At 36.1% G+C, this 17476-nt stretch overlaps 1 protein-coding gene across 3 annotated transcripts in view; it reads left to right on the forward strand.

The window, feature by feature from the left end:
• ACSL4 (acyl-CoA synthetase long chain family member 4) overlaps positions 1–17476 on the forward strand; it is a 45485-nt gene that overhangs the window by 14904 nt on the left and 13105 nt on the right. For all 3 annotated transcript variants that reach the window (XM_014557491.2, XM_006182563.3, XM_014557492.2), the window contains exons 6-11: positions 3421–3571; positions 3727–3850; positions 7080–7151; positions 13123–13262; positions 14021–14193; positions 16124–16198. In XM_014557491.2, the coding sequence (XP_014412977.1) occupies positions 3421–3571; positions 3727–3850; positions 7080–7151; positions 13123–13262; positions 14021–14193; positions 16124–16198 (735 nt within the window). The remainder of the gene's footprint in view (positions 1–3420; positions 3572–3726; positions 3851–7079; positions 7152–13122; positions 13263–14020; positions 14194–16123; positions 16199–17476) is intronic.

A 17476-nucleotide genomic window follows, 5' to 3' on the forward strand; every position in this document is an offset into this window, starting at 1 on the left:
GCCATGACAATACCTGAATTTGTTCTACCATTGATGTCATAGCTGGTATTTCATTTAAAACAAGTTAAATGTGTCTTTTAGCAAAATGTCAGTTGGTCATCAGGATAGAGGGTTGAGAAAATGAAATACTCCATTTAGATGTTTTTATTTCTCATGTTTAATGAGAAGATCGCAATACTCTACTAGATGAGGAACCTAAGTCTTTCATAACAAGCAGTAAGTATGCCTGCCCTTTGCCATGGAGAAAGCTATTATCTTTATTGTACTGAACAGCGACAGCGAGCATGCTTGCCCTTTGCCAGAGACACTTTCTCTGTCTTCCAAGGCCGTTCACTGTGCAAGCATCCTTGGAAAGATAGTCCGGAACAAAGTCAGTGGCTCTGCTCACAAGATGTGCAGAAACTCAAGAGACCCATGGAGAACTGTCTCTCAACACCAGGTTGACCCTGCAAGATTGGGGTAAACTTGGCTGGGAAGTCCTGATCTTTAGGGATCTGTTGCCAATACTGCTGATTCACCAAAAGATTCGCCTAGAAACTATGGGGTATATTTATCCTCATAATTTTGTGTGAGCAATAACATGATAGACCACATATCCCATCTAGTTCCACTCATCTCTCTGGTTAATAAGACACATTTTTTGTGATACTTTACCTGAGTAGACAGTTGTTATGATGATGGCAAGAAGTGAAGTATCACATTGTATACTTAGCCTGAGAAGAGCATAACATATTTACTGCTGCTGCTTCCATTAGTCATCAGAAGAAGGGTGCAGTTCCTTTGTGCTTGTTTTATAAAGTACAACGGTAGCTATCTTTAAGGAGCATTAGCATTATCCAATTTAAGTATAACTTTATCTTTGGTTATTTCAGTGGTAAATCACACTGTTTGAAATTGTTATTTTAACTTGTATATAAAAATTAATTCATTTTACAAACTGATTTTTTTAAGTTTACTTCGTAGAGCAGTTTTAGTTTCACAGCAAAAGTGAGGGGAAGGTATAGAGATTTCCTATATACCTCCTGCCCCTACAATGCACAGCCTCCCCTGTTACCAACATTCCCCATCAGAGTGGTCTGTTTGTTATAATTGATGACCCTACATTGACATGTCATTATCACTGCAAATCCATAGTTTACATTAGGGATCCTTCTTAGTGTTGTACATCCTGTGGGTCTGGACAAATGTATAATGGCATATATTATCATTATAGTATCATACAGAATATGAATCATACAGAATATAAACTGATTTTTTTAAAATCCAATAACCTTATCAAACTTTTTACTTTATTCTGATAACATAGTTGTGGATTCTTGGCATTTTGGTGTGTTCTGGAAAGGAAAGGATGTTACTAGGTTAGCATGATACACTATCTTGAAAGTGAAGGCCCCAATGTGCTGTTTAAAACTTAGCATGTTAGAATTTTAGAGCTGATGTCACCTTAAAGGTCAAATGAAAAACAACAACAACAACAAAGGAACACAAGGAAGCTTAGGGAGTTGATAGGTATGTCTATTCCCCTGATTGTGGTAGTGGTATCACGGATGTTTGTCTATGTTCAATCATCAAATTGTACACATTAATATATTAAGTTCTTTATATATCAATTATAACTCAGTAAAGCTATTTTTTTTAAAAAAAAGTAAGAACAATTTAGATACACATTATCTCTTGTAAGTAGCAAAGCAGCACTGTTGTTCATCCAACCCAGATTAGATAAATTAACAGCTAGAAGCAAATTTATGTCACATTAAAATTTAAAATATTGATATATACAGGGTTTGTTTAGAGTGTGCATGTAGGCACTTAATAAATGGGAAATTGCAATTTTACCCAACTTTTTGTTTAGTATTGTGGAATGACAAAAAATGTCTGTCTTGTAATAGTAATTCTCTTTATGAATAGGCTGGAAGGCACTTTCAGGGAACATTGACAGTTTTTCTAATGCTTTTTCCCTGTGACTATTCTAACTTTATTTATTGAAATGTAATTTGTTACCTGTTTAAACTAAAAATTTTAAGCTTGTATGTTATGTCTTTTTAACTTTAGTTTTCCAGCAATTCACTTTTATTGTATTTTACAAATGCATCCATCCATAAATTATTAGAGGGAAAAAGGTCCTCTTTGAAAAGCATAACTCTAGCACATAGGTTGACAAATTACAGCCTGCATCTATTTGTCTAAATAAAGGTGGATTGGAACACAGCCACATGCGTTTGTTTAACAACTGTCTATGGTTCCTTTCACTCTACAACAGCAGAGATGGGTAGTTTTGGCAGAGACCATATGGCCCTTAAAGTCTCAAATATTTTACTATCTGGTCCTTTGCAAAAGAAAGCCTGCTGATCCTTGCTCAAGATGGCTGACTCTAATCTGTTGGGAAGACCTCTTTATTTCCCTCCCCCAATCATTCAGTAGGCAGATACAGCACTGGGGCTCAGGACCCTTAAGATGATTCCGCGTTCCTACCTGAGGACAGAGGGCTAGAAGAAATGAAGTTTGGTACTGTTTAGATATTACCTTTGGTAGGGAACGAAGGGCATGTAAACCCCTCCATACAGTCTCTGTCTCTTGGTGTCCTAAAGTTCCTGTCTGATTTGGATGATCAGTATGATCTGACCCTGATAGGGGAAGAAGCTCTAAATCTGGAAGACCCAAATGAACCCCCAAGCCAGACACACATAGCAAGTATTCTAACTATAGGTGTGTGGGGGGATGGTATGTATGTCTGTAGCAGAGAAACGATCTTCTATAATTTTTATCTAAATGCACTTCCAATACAAAAAATGATTTCCTGCATAAATTTCAAGAAGCAACAATCAAAAGCATAGAAAAGATAGGTTTGGTTTGCTGTCCTTTGGATTTTACCTGGTACTTGGAATCTAATCTTAAAAAATAACATGTTAAACGTATCAGGAGTGTATGTGAGTGTCACCTGTGGAGCTTTTTATACATCCCAGACATACAGAATCAGAATTTTCAGGACTAGGGTCCAAAGATAATATTTTGTTTAAGTTCACAGGTGATTCTCATGCTCACTAGTGGTCAAAAACCATAATCTAGGTCAATCGTCCCATTTTAGAGATGAGAGAACTGAGACCTGAGGAAGTAACACACAATACTCTATCTTTTTGATTCTCCAAAGTCCTAGAAATCTTTCCACAACACTGCCCTGTGAACAATAATGTGGAGAGGAATGAGCAGACAGGGATTAGGCTAAACATCCAGAAAATGGGCCAGATTGAGTTTAGGTTCTCATTGCAGGTAACCAGAATTTGATAACCATTTTCGTGTTGATTATCAATTGAGAGTATTTGTTGTAAATAGTTTCTGATTACGCCAAACTCTAAACAAACTTATCTTCCTTTAGCAATTTAACTTTTAAACTAAGGAAAATGTGCTTTTTCATTCATTTAGTGAGCGTTCCTCCAAATAGACCCACTCCTTCGGACATGGCTATCGTCATGTATACCAGTGGTTCTACTGGCCGACCTAAGGGGGTGATGATGCATCATAGCAATTTGATAGCTGGAATGACAGGCCAATGTGAGAGGATTCCTGGACTGGGGTAAGAGAGAATTAGTCAACTTTCTTCTTAGAAATCAGAGCTCATGTTTAGCATTCTCTAAACTCAATCTGTATTAAAATGATGAGGTTATTGATGTTTCTAATATGCAGTGTCTTTTTAAGAATGGCTAAAATGTTTCTCTCATTTTGTTTTAGACCAAAGGACACATACATTGGCTACCTGCCTTTGGCTCATGTACTAGAATTGACAGCAGAGATATCTTGCTTCACCTATGGCTGTAGGATTGGATATTCTTCTCCACTTACACTCTCTGACCAGGTGACAAGCTTTTCAGTATATTGGCATGATCATACTAAGTCACAGTGTTTGACTGAGAACATACTACTAAAACATGAGATATTTTAATTCAGCTGAAACTTTCACCTTGACTTCAAAAATAGTTCCCATGAACACTATGCAGCTATAGTAAATGACCTTGTAGACTTGTTAGCATTGCTTTATCTACTTATTTTTTGAATTATTTTGAGACTAATAATTACTTTCATCTTATTTTTCTCTATTAGGTTTTATATTTTGGAGAGCTGGGATAAAGAATATAAATACATTGAGCCTTTTTGACATATTATCCATGAACAGCGGTGGGTTCTGGGGGAGATGTGGTGGTTGGACTTTGGCCCATTTTGGCTCTGAGTTTTCTCTAGAGCTGTGCTATCCAATACAGTAGCTACTAGCCCTGTATTGAAATACAGATTAATTAAAATTAGATTAGAAAAATTTAATTTCTCAGTTGTTCTAGCCACGTTTCAAGTTCTCAATAGTTTCATGTGACTAGTGGCTGCCATATTGGACAGTGCAGACATTTCCATCATCGTGGAAAGTTCTGTTGGACAGCACTACAGCATGTCCAAAGGCAGCCTTCAGCTTTCTACCCTGAGTCACGGTTCTCCCTTTCTCCCTGTTGTTCATAGCGGGAAGCCCAACAATGGGTCAGGCTAACTCATGTATTTTAACCTCATTTGAAATCACACATTGAGCACCTGCTGTCCACAGTTCTGTTTAATTTCTTCTTTGAAATAGTTGATATAGAAAAGCTTCAACCAGACATTGGTGGAAAAAAGAGCTTCTATGGGGGCTGTGGGGTTCAGGATGTTGAAAGATAGACTGAGTATAGGTAGGAATGACTTGGCTTTCTGTATGGCTTCTGCTACTTCCATCACTGGAAGCCCAGCTGTTAATTTTTCAGAACTCCAGGCAGTGTTGCCTTTTAATTGGGAGTCCCAATGGAGCATGCATTTGCTAAGAAGATGTGCCCTTGGTGCTCACAGTTAGAAATTATAATACTTTTTATTTTTTGGTAGAAATACCATTTTTGGGAAAGATTGGTAAGTTATATAATATTAAGGCAAAAAAATTTAAATAAATTGTGGGGAGATTAAAAGTCCAACCATCATTTTTTGCTTGTTTTGTTTTTTGGATATATAACTTAAAGTGCTTAAATCATAAGTGTACTGCTTGATTAAATGTAATAGGCACATACATATAGACCTCTGGATCATCAACCTCTAGATCAAGAACAAAAAGAACATTTTTAGCAACTCAGAATGTTCCTCCTAGTTATTAGACCCCCACCTCCAAGGATAATCCAACCACTTTTTAAGGGGCTTTTCTAGGAGAAAATGTTCTGTGTTCTTAGCAACTACCTACTTTGTACTTTAAGGAACACAACCTCTTTAAAAGATGGAGAGCTGCTGTGTTTAACCATACCACTCAGCTAAAAGTTCACATTTAAAACCCACTAGAATAGTAATGGAGAGAGTATGTAAACTATCAAGTAAGCTATTAAACAGGACTTAATTCAGCAAGGTCAAAATAGATCTATGAGTAAGACTGGGGTTTGCATTGTAAAACAAAAGTTTTACAAAAACCTGTGATTATGTTTTGATGCATTGTAGTGGGTTTCTCTTATGTTCAGAGATATTTTCCGATGAGATCAAGCGCATTCAGGGTGGCATGGCCATAGACAGGGAGACATTTTCAAAATGTGAAAAATATTTCCATAAGCTTTGAGTAAGACTGTTTTTTTCCTGTTGGGAAAAGTCAGAAGCCGGAGACTAGCGATCCTTGTTTTCACTGCTTTTCTGAAAACAATAGCCTCAGTGTGGTGAAGGGGGGCAGTTGGAGTCTGTTGCTGGTCTGACTTCATTCTTGCTGTCTCTTAGGCCAAGCAGTACATTAGAGGCTTGTTAAGAAAATGTCAGGGGCATTCACACCTACCTTGTTAATGAACTTTATAATAAAATGTCTCAATCTGACTAGGAATCTAAAACCCAGGAACCTCCCTCAGGTAGGAAATCAGAAAAAGGTGAGAGAATAGGCAGACTGTATTAGAAGCCGGCAGATGGTAGTGATATTGTCATAACTAGGGTTACTGTGATTATAAGGCAGGAGCACTGATAGCATTACTAAGACTAATTTACAAAAGCAAGGAAGGGCTCCTTGTGGCTACTGCTACCCTGGAACCATTCCCTATAGCAGAAACTGGTCAGCGGCATGTGGAGGGCAGCTCTGTCTTGAAGGACACCAGAGCCTGCCTTTCTCTCTACAGAGCAGCCCCCCTGTGTGTCGTATGCATGTGCCCATGCTTGCACCTACATAAAACACAAGGAGTTGTTTTATTTCCTTTATCCATCTTAAAGAAGAATAGGATCAAAGCAGTTAGGTTCTACCAGCAGAACCTTCTATATGGCAAAGCTGGTGGTACTGGTGGATCACACTGCTTCTTAAGAGCTGAGTTTGTTCTTGCCCGTGTTAACCATGGCTATCACATGATAACATCTAAACTTACAGACTAATGAACTGCATTATAGCAGATTCTGATTTTTACCTACCTTTTTCAGTGGGTGACTTTATCAGTTTTTCTACCTACTCATCTGATATTTGAAATCCCAAATAGTATTTATGTTTATAAGAAAGAAAAAGAAGAAATATACACACATTTACGTATATATGTGCATATCCCCAGAAAATCACTGGCAATGTCTTCAGTGTTCTATGAACCAAAATGTTATCAAATTAGTATTCCCATATGATATTAATTGATGTTCATAGTGATGACTTTGAGATGTGGCTTTGCCTTTCGGCGAATCAAAGGAAGTTAAAATTATCTTCAGTTTTGTTTTAGTGTTTGATCTACCTTAGTTGAGTCTTTTTGGGTGGGGTTTCTTTTGGAAAATGGATGGTCTGTGCTGTTTGATGATATGTTATTAATAAGAACGCCCAGTTTAACAAAATATCCCATTCTCCTTTATTCTGGATCAGAATTTCTCCTCTAAGGAAGGCTGAAATATGCTAGAAGAAATAATCCACAGGTTAAAGCACTGATATACTCATACCTCAGATGTAGGTTCTGATAATTGGAACAGATAATTCATACAGCAGATCAAATTCCATGTGTATATGTCTGTCTGCACTCTTGTTCATACTTGAATTATAACCTTGTTTGCTAAGGCTGGTTTCCCTAATCCTATGTACTTTTTCTTTACTGTAGTCCAGCAAAATTAAAAAGGGAAGCAAAGGAGACTGCACTGTACTGAAGCCCACACTCATGGCAGCTGTCCCGGTGAGTATAGATTGGCAATGTCAATTCTTTACCTGCACTTGGACTTTTAAAAAAGTAACGCTCTCAGGTGTATTTGTTTACATTTTAAAATAGTTTTACCTTGTGGAAATTAGGTAAAATGATTCCTTTAAAATCTTAGATAAGTGGTGGGGAAAGATGAAATGGCAAACTTCTGTGATGTATGCCTGTTAAGGTTTGCTGGGACTTGAAAATTAGGTGATGAAACTGACCTAGCTCAAATTACCTAGTCAAAGAATTGATCATATTTTAAAGGTAGAATACACTCTAAAGATCATCTTGTTTAATCACTTCATTTAAAAAATGAGGCAGCCTAGGCCATCCTAGAGAACTGGGACAGTGTATCCAAGGTTACAGAGCTGGCCTAGAACCCAAGCCTCCTGACCCTTATGGTGACTAAGAAAGACTGAGAAAATTATCATTTGAGAGAGCTCCTAAAGAAAAAAAAGGCTGAATTCGAGGTATTCAAAATCCTTATGTGAAATACTGCTTTTTACAAAAATAAGATATTACATTTTATAGTCTTGTAATGATAAATTGTGAAATATTTAACACAGTGCTTCTAACTTGTATAATCAAATATATTCTAGCACCTATAGGCTTTGGAAACTCCAGTGGGAGTATTGATATTGTTTATATTACAGACTTGAAATCTTACTCCAATATCTTTCAAAGAATTATTTTTTGCACATGAAAAGTCTGAGTTTAGATAACGAAGTGTTCAGTCCAAGTTTTTCTAAGAATTACAGATGAAAGATAATTTTTAAAGCTTCTAATTATAAAATTACCAAATAACCAAAGAATTAGAACAGATCAGAACTGCGTTTGCCTTTTTATTTAGGGGTGCTGTAGAATTTAGCAAGTTTACAAGTGGAAAGGATAGGCTTCTGATTAAAAACATATGAAATGATGCTAATAATAGGTAGCATAGTACTTAACTATGCTCCAGACACTGTGGTAAGTGCTTTAGGTGGATTATCTCACTTAATCCTACCCAAAACTCTGCTACGTAGGTCCTGTTATCCCCATTTTAAAAAGAAAAAAAAAAAAACTTGCCTAAGGTCACAGAGCCCAGAGGTGGTGGTTAAAGCTTGAACTATATCAGTCTGATCCCAGAGTCTTCTTAACCACTATGGCTGTCCGTTTAGGACTGTTTTTTATCTTTTGTTTTGGGAAACAATACGTTAGCTTTATTACCCAGAAGTCCCTAGGAAACCGTATCAGAGAACATAATTAGGGAGGGGAAGTGGCCAAGGAGTCTAGGAAGTAATGTCTGAATTTAGGCCCAAAAGAGAAACAGGAGTTAGCTGATACACTATGTATCCTTTAATTACCCCATTGTTCATTATTCCTTACTTTGTGTCTAGGGAGGCTAACCTCATTACCAGGAGGAAGTGCTTGCCTTCTCATTTCTGGTTGGGCTCAGCCACTTGTTAGTACTCATGCGAGATCAGAGGGCAGGGAAAGAGAGAGAAGTCTGCATGCTTATTGCCTTTGCTCCTTCCCTGCTGGGCTGTGATTTTTGTCAGTTGCTGTCAGGCGCTCATTGGACAGTCTCTTTCCCATTGGCTCTAACCCGGTCTTTCCTGTGGCTACCACCCTTCACCAGGTCCAACTATGTTTCTCTTCTCTTACTTCTTCAGGCTTAAGGATAGTAAACGATCTCTCATGTTGCTAGTCCACTGATGCTTCACCAAACCTTACTGGCCCCCTTAGCTCCTCCCAATCCTCTGTAAATAGACCTTTTAAAAAATATTTTTATTGAGAATTGGTTTTGATAGATTCTATTTTCTGAGTTTCTTTCTTTCCTGAGTCAGAATAAAAGATTCATGTAGTATTGTAATAGTCACGTAGTCAGTGTGAGAATTCAATGTAAATCACTACTTATAAACAGGGAGTCAACTGAACATCATGTAACATTAGGTTGCTGTAAAGGGTTAACTAAATGTGCTGACAATAAATCCTGCCAACTTGTTGCAGCTTCATTGTGTTCCTTACTCAGTGAGGCCTTTCTGTGCCTCAGATTAGTATCTAGTATCAGGGGTGGTTTTCACATATCTGTCTCACACCCATATGCTTTTTTTCTGCCCAACATCCCATATACTTTTTCTTAAACTATACCTGATTTATTGGTAGGCATCCACATGATACAATTTACTTACTTCCCTTAGGAGGTGATTCTTTTCAGTTTAAAATATATTTGGCATACAATATTATGTTTGTTCCAGGTTTGCTACATAATGATTTGATATTTGCATACCATATACCTTCTTAAGAGGGTTAGTTATAGGATGTTAAAGTCTCTTTAGGGAACCTTTGGGATTTCTCAATCACAGGTATAGATAAAGATTTCAGTTACACAGTAGTGATTCTTTTTGTGGAAATGGAGAAAACAACATTGTACCGTGCTTGAATGCTGTGCCCCCCAGCTTTGTTGACATATAATTGAAATACAGCATTGTGTCAGTTTAAGGTATACAATGTGATAATTATACACACACACACACACACACACACATATATCAAAATGGTTACCATAATGTTAACATACTTATCACCTCACAGAGTTACCGTTTGTGTGTTTATGATAAGAACAGTTTAAGATCTATTCTTTTAACAAATTTCAAGTCTTGTTAACTATTTTTACAGTCTTATTAACTATAGTCACCATGCTATACATTAGATCTCTAGACTTACTCATCTTTAACTGGAAGTTTGTATCCTTTGAACAATATCCTCCCGTTTCCCCCTCCCCCTATATCCTGGAAACTACCAGTCTACTCTCTGTTGCTGTGAGTTCAGCTTTTTTGATTCCACATGTAATTGAAACCATACAGTATTTGTCTTTTCCTGTCTGAGTTATTTCACTTAGCAAAATGCAAGGGATTTATGAATAGGTGTGCTTTAAGCAATAATTATTGTTAATTTTTGCTAAGTAATGCCAAGAAAATATCATTTAGTGATAGAGTATGTTTGTTTGTTTTTAGTTTGTTTGGTTTTTTGTTTTGCATGTATTAGCTTGGGAGTTAGTATATCCCAAATCTAGTCCTACTTCTAATTTTCCAGGGAGCTGTGAGCAAGAATCCTATTTTCTTTTGTTATTTTAGCTTCTCTTAAAATGGAGTATAAATGCCTAAATTATAGGGACATAGGAATTTTAAGAAACTGTAAAGCTCTTAGCTATGCTGTAAGAGTCCCAAGATAGTAGTAATAAAGAAAAAAATTAGCATTAGATTTTACATAGTTGAGTGTTTTGGTGCTATATGAGAATGACTGAATATATTTGAAAGACAAGAATTTTTTATAAATACAAATAGAAATCTAGACAATGTAAGGCAGCAGAGGAATATCTTCTAGGCCAAGGCACAAGATAAAATCCCAGAAGAAATAAGTGATGAGGCGATAGGCAATTTATCTGAGAAAGAGTTTAAAGTAATGATGGCGAAGATGTTCAGAGAACTCAAAAGGAGTGTACATGTACAGAGTGAAGTTTTTAGCAAAGAGTTAGAAAACATAAAGAATACCCAAACAGAATTGAAGAATAAAATCACTGAAATGAATATAACACACTAGAAGGAACCAAGAATAGACTAAATGAGGCAGAAGAATGGATCAATGAGCTAGAAGACAGATTAGTGGAAATCACTACTACAGAACAGAAAAAGAAAAAAAAAAGAATGAAAAAAATGAGAATAGTTTAAGAGCACTCTGGGACAATATGAATTGCACTAATATTCGCATTATAGGGGTCCCAGAAAGAGAAGAGAGAGAGAAAGGACCTGAGAAAATCTTTGAAGAGATAATAATGGAAAACTTCTCCAACTTGGGAAAGGAAACAGTCACCCAAGTCCAGGAAGCACAGAGTTCCACACAGGATCAACCCAAAGAGGAACACAGCAAGGCACATAGTCATCAAATTGACAAAAATTAAAGATAAGGAGAAAATTTTAAAATTAGCAAGAGAAAAGCAACAAATAACATACAAGGGGAACTCCCATGAGGTTATCAGCTGATTTTTCAGCAGAAACTCTACAGGCCAGAAGGGAGTGGCAAGATATATTTAAAGTGATGAAAGGGGAAAACCTATAACCAAGAATACTCTATGCAGCAAGGCTCTTGGTCAGATTTGAGGGAGAAATCAAAAGCTTCACAGATAAACAAAAACTAAAAGATTTCAGCACCACCAAACCAGCTTTACAACAAATGTTAAAAGAACTTCTCTAGTCATCAAAACATAAGAAAAGAGAACAAAAAGAAGAAAGAGAGAAAAAAAAAAAAAAAGACCTACAAAAGATTGCTTTGGCAGTTCAGGGTCTTTTATGATTCCATATAAATTTTGGAATTGTTTGTTCTAGTTCTGTGAAAAATATTGTGAGTATTTTGACAGGGGTTGCATTGGATCAGATTGCATTGGGTAGTGTGGCCATTTTGATAATGTTGCTTCTTCCAATCCAAGAGCACAAGATATCTTTCCGTTTCTTTGTATCATCTTCAATTTCCTTCGTCAGTGTTTTATAGTTTTCAGAGTATAGGTAACCTCCTTGGTTAAGTTTATTTCTAGGTGTTTTGTTGTTTTTGATGCCATGGAAATGTTTATGTCAGTTATAAAATTCTAGTTTTTAAAGTGGAAAAAAAAGTGAATGAAGGGCCACAGATGGCAAAATATCCTCCTTTCTTATGGGTGGGTTGTATTCCATTGCATATATATGCTGCATCTTCTTTATCCATTCATCTATTGATGTGCACTTAGGATGCTTCCATATCTTGGCAATTATAAATAATGTTGATGTTAATAGTAGGGTATATGTATCTTTTTGAATTGATGTTTCTGTTTTTCTTAGATATATGCCCAGGAATGGAATTACTGGGCCATATGGTGGTTCTGTTTTTAGGTTTTTGAGAAACCTCCATATTGTTTTTCATAGTGGCTGCACCAATTTACATTCCCACCAACAGTGTACAAGGATTCCCTTTTCTCCACATCCTTGCCAACATTTATTTGTGTTCTTTTTGATGATGGCCATTCTAACAGGTGTGAGATGGTATCTGATTGTGATTTGGACTTGCATTTCTCTGATATTAGTGATGTTGAGCAACTTTTCATGTTCCTATTGGTCACCTGCATTTCCTCTTTTGGAAAAACATCTGTTCAGTTCTTCTACCCATATTTTAAATGGGTTGTTTGTTTGTTTGCTTTTTAATTGAAGTACAGTTGATTTAAAATGTTGTATTAGTTTCTGGTGTACAGCATGGATGGACTTGGAGGGCATTATGCTAAGTGAAATAAGTCAGACAGAGAAAGACTAAATACTGAAGATATCACTTACATATGCAATCTAAAAAAAATAACAAACTAGTGAATATGACAGAAAAGAAACAGACTCACAGATGTAGAGAAGGAACTATTGGTTACCAGTGGGGAGAGAGAAGGCAAGATGAAGGTGGAGGATTAAGAGGTGCAAACGATTAGGTATAAAATAAGCTACAAGGATGTATTGTACAACATGGGGAATATAGCCAATATTTTATGATAACTATAAATGGAGTATAACCTTTAAAAATTTGCGAATCACTATATTGTATACCTGGAACATGTAATTATTGTACATTAACTATACTTCAATTTAAAAATATGATATTGTAAAATAAATATGTAAATAAAGTACAAATGGTTAAAAAAAGAATTTTTAAAAAATTATCTTTATGTGACAGGTGAATGAATTATTTACACTCTATAACATTTAAATCTTTTAAGACAAACTTACTATATAGAACTGAAGAAACCCTATACTTGTCCTTCATGTTTTGAAACAGTGAACAAGTCAGTGAAATTAATTATATAATAACTATTTCTATTACCTAAGATATTGTAAATAAGGTATTTTCAACTAAAGACTGTCTCAGTGTTGATGCAGTTCTTTTCCAATGATGGAATATGTTGCTTACCTTTTAGGAAATCATGGATAGAATTTATAAGAATGTTATGAGCAAAGTCCAAGAGATGAATTATATTCAGAAAACTCTGTTCAAGATAGGATATGATTACAAGTTGGAACAAATCAAGAAGGGATATGATGCACCACTTTGCAATCTGTAAGTATATCTCACAGACTGTTAGTTTGAGCCTTTAAATCTTTTCGTGGTTTTACATCTAGAAGATGAATAAGTAAATGGTAAGTTAATTTAGTTTGAGCATCACCACCATGGTCATGAGGTTGAATTTCTCTTTTATCCATTTCTAAGTCTCATTGCTTATACAGCTAGCAGAGGACTCTGAACTCTGACCTTGGCCATTTAACAAATTTTAATAACTGAGTACATATTTAAGATTTAATTATAAAATTTGGCCTTAGGAAGGAAAACAGGAATAGACTTTTGTATCAAGACATTTGAGTTTAAAAAGTGCCATTTCTAACTAAAAAAAATGTGATTTTCAAGACTTATTCTGCATGAAGTTTCCTGATTTATTCATAAAATAGTGTATTAAGTATATGAATGTAACAGTTATTTTAAATGTGGTGCTAGGGAGTCAAGGTGGGGAAATATTTTTCATTGGAAGGGAAATAAGATAGATGACTAAATGCCCCAAAGATAACTATAGTTTTTCCCTTTGACATCATCATTTTCTTTCATTTCCTGACACTGCACATTTCTTTTGCATTTTAAAGAGTTTTTCTGGCATTTTTTCAAGGTGTTACTAGTTGTTGGGGGGCATTTCTCATTATCATCACGGTTCTGAAATTTAGATGTTAGACCAAAGTTGAGAAATCTTTTCCAGAATGTACAAATTAGTGTGTCACCAAGATTAATCTATGCATGTATTAAAGTCATTGATTCCCCCTTTTATCAAGGATACTGTTTAAGAAGGTGAAGGCTCTGCTAGGAGGGAATGTTCGTATGATGCTGTCTGGTGGAGCCCCCCTATCCCCACAGACACACCGATTCATGAATGTCTGCTTCTGCTGCCCAATTGGTCAGGGTTATGGGTTGACAGAATCCTGTGGTGCTGGGACAGTTACTGAAGGTAAGCATTTTTAACATGGCAAATAATTCTCTATTAATCGCTACTAGTAAAGCCAATTTGCATTGTCTTTGGGAACCACGGTGACTTTATACCTTTTAAGTAATGTCAGATTCAGTGCAAATCTACATAGTTTTTGAGTTTTAGGAAATTTTAGCTGAGTCATGTGTACCCTTTATTTGAAGCCTCATAAGTATTTCTGCTACATTGTTAGTCCTCAAATCTCTGTCTCTGTGGTCTTTTAATCTTCTCCCTCTAAATGATCACTTCCTTGGAGAAAGGACTCTTGGAATAAGGTAGCACTTTTGTGCTCCCTTGTGAATCTATGTTCCTACCTTGACTTCTTGTTTGCTTTCTCTTCTGTTGTTTTCAATAGCCTATAGCAGGGTTTCTCAACTTTGGCACTATTGAAATTTTCAGCCAGATAATTCTGTAAGATGTTTAGCCATTAGAGAGCATCTAAATTATGTGACAGTGAAATATATCTCCAGACGTTGTCAAATATCCCCTAAGGGGCAAATTACCCCAGGTTGTGAAACAATGGGGTACAGTAATTTCTTTTATTAACTCAGTTTCACTTTAAACTCATTGTGGCCAAAGTAAATGCCATTATCCAAAACCATCTCTCCACTGCCAAATTGCTTGTGTTGTTACCATCCTAGCTTTGAAGTCCTCTGATTGTTTATTTTGGATATCTTTAACTTTCATCAGATCTTCCCATTTCTTCACTGGATTTCTTCCTCCCCTGCATGCCACCTTTGGCATCCAGCCTTTTATTATTTCACACTGCCCTGAGGTGATAGCCTTTCAACTGACATGTCTGCCTCTATTATATCACTTTTGATTCATCCTGTCTTCTGTTAGACACATCCACCTCAAACACTGCTTCCTACCTGGTGAACCTGACTTTCAAGGCATCTTGATCCAGGCACTGTTGTCCCTATTCATCGTTATTTCCCATTATCTCCCATGTATGAACACACCTGGCTCTTGTCTCGAGACAAGCCCATCTTCTCACTCTCTCTTGTATTTTCTGTTCCTTTCTCTTGGAATGACCTTTTTGCTGTCTGATCATGGCCATCTTCTCATGTACAACTCTTCAATGAAGTCTTTCCCACCTATTTCGTTTTACATTGATCTTTCTAGTCTCTAAGGTACTGTTGTGCTCACCATCAATACCCTGCAGTTTAGTGTTTAAATGTGTTCAAAATTATTTCATATGCTTTTCTCCCCAGGTAGTTTGTAAACTCATTGAGGGCAGGGTCTCCTTACCTTTAATATGTTTTCCTCACAATGTTTAATATAATGCTAGGTATAAAATAGGTTGTCCATAAATACTTGATTATTGCTAGCAATAATCACAAATTACAAAAGGACACCACCCTCCTCCTCATCATGTTTAATAATAACCGCCGACATTTATTTGAACACTTGGTTCTTGCCAGAAGTGTTGAGCCTTGTCCACGCATCATCTCATTTAATTCCCGCGGCATATCCCTACGTGAAATGGGTTCCGATGTTATCCCCATTTAGATAGATGAGGAAGTGGAGGCTCAGAGAATTTAAGTAACTTGTCCAAGATACACATCCAGTCAATGAGCTGCAGAGGAGGAATTCCAATGAAAATTTGTCTTACCAGAATCTTGGGTAGATAATGGTGATGCCAACTCTCTTCCTTTAACAGAGATTTATGTTCGTAATTATCTGAAATATAGCCATGAGAAGCGAAAATGGTGTAATGACATTGGGATCAATTGCACTGTTAAAATGAAGCTGAAATATTGGAAAATGGTCACACTGCAATCCTCTCACTGTGGCCTCTTCTTTTGTCATCTTTCAGAATCTGACTCTAGCTGCAGTATTCCTGTTATCTCATTGGTACGAATCTGAAATGTGTTACCCTAACTAACGTTTGTTGCTTTTTCTCTTATAGTTACTGACTATACTACTGGCAGAGTTGGAGCCCCTCTTATTTGCTGTGAAATTAAGCTAAAAGACTGGCAGGAAGGTAAGCATTTTATGACAAGCTCTAGTGTTTCTAGATATGCTGAAAACTACCATGAGCCTCTAGACTTTTATTTTTTTTAAGTGTTAGGTTGTCTGCAGTAGCAAGCGAGTCTTTGCTGTTGCTTGCTCCTTGTGCTTTCTTTTTCCTCAGTAACATCTTTAGATTCTGAACTTAGGGATACTTGATAGTGAAGAAGAAAAATTCTCAGTAGGGCATTCCCTGGGTTTGGAGAAGGATGGATTTCCTATCCTTTGAAGCTCAACTTTGCTAGTAAGGAGGTTTGGGCTGGGAAATGAAATCCCAGATTTTCAGGGGATAGAGTGACTAATAATACACACACACACACACACACACACACACACAGTCCAATTTCCTAGCTCTTGACCCCAACAAACATTTTTAAGGTTGAGAATCAATTGTTCAGCTCTTTGTATAGTTTAATTTTTATAAGTAACTATAAAACGTGAGCCACTTAGACGAAACCTGTGCTTTACAGACATTGATAATAATTCTTTTAGTAAATCAGCTGAAGGTAAAAGTAAACCAGTCTTCCCATGATGAAATTGTGAAAAATATTAAACATATTCATTGACTGCAAAACAAGTAATTAATAGCCTAGCCATGTCAGATAAAGGAAGAGTAATTAAAAAGCCTAAGATTTTATTTTATTTTTAAATTTAATATCTTTAACATATAACATTGTATAAATTTAAGGTATACATGTTAATTTGATACATTTATGTATTGTAATATGATTGCTGCCTTAGTAATATTTAGCATCTCTATTACATAATTGCCTTTTCTTTTTAGTGGATGGGATAATTAAGTTTTAGCCTCTAAGCAAGTTTGATAAACATAGTACAATATGTTGTCTTTAAAAAAAAAAGCTTAAGATTTTGAAAGAAAATATTTACCTTGGGATGGAGCCATAGACTGAAACTTTTAAGGACCAGTTACCTTGTAGGACACATCCTTTAAGCTGTTCAAACCCAAGAAAATGAACGGGCTTTATCTGACATAGATGTGAAGTTTTGAAAAGTATTTCTCCTATGTCATTTTTTTATTCTGTGCATTATTGTTGGTGCTCTATGAGGAAATAACCATTCCTTTTGAAATACTACATTGAAAAGCCAACTTCATTCCCAAATGTTTTACATGTGAGAATAAGTCCTTCTCCTTTCTCCCATGGTAATTCCTATCCAATTCTAAAATGAAAATCTGAAGAATTATAGGGAGTATATGTCTGCATGTATTGGGCATCAGCATCAAAATTGTTTT

This window comes from Camelus ferus, chromosome X (genome assembly GCF_009834535.1).
Source record: "Camelus ferus isolate YT-003-E chromosome X, BCGSAC_Cfer_1.0, whole genome shotgun sequence".
In the NCBI taxonomy this organism is placed as follows: Eukaryota; Metazoa; Chordata; class Mammalia; order Artiodactyla; family Camelidae; genus Camelus; species Camelus ferus.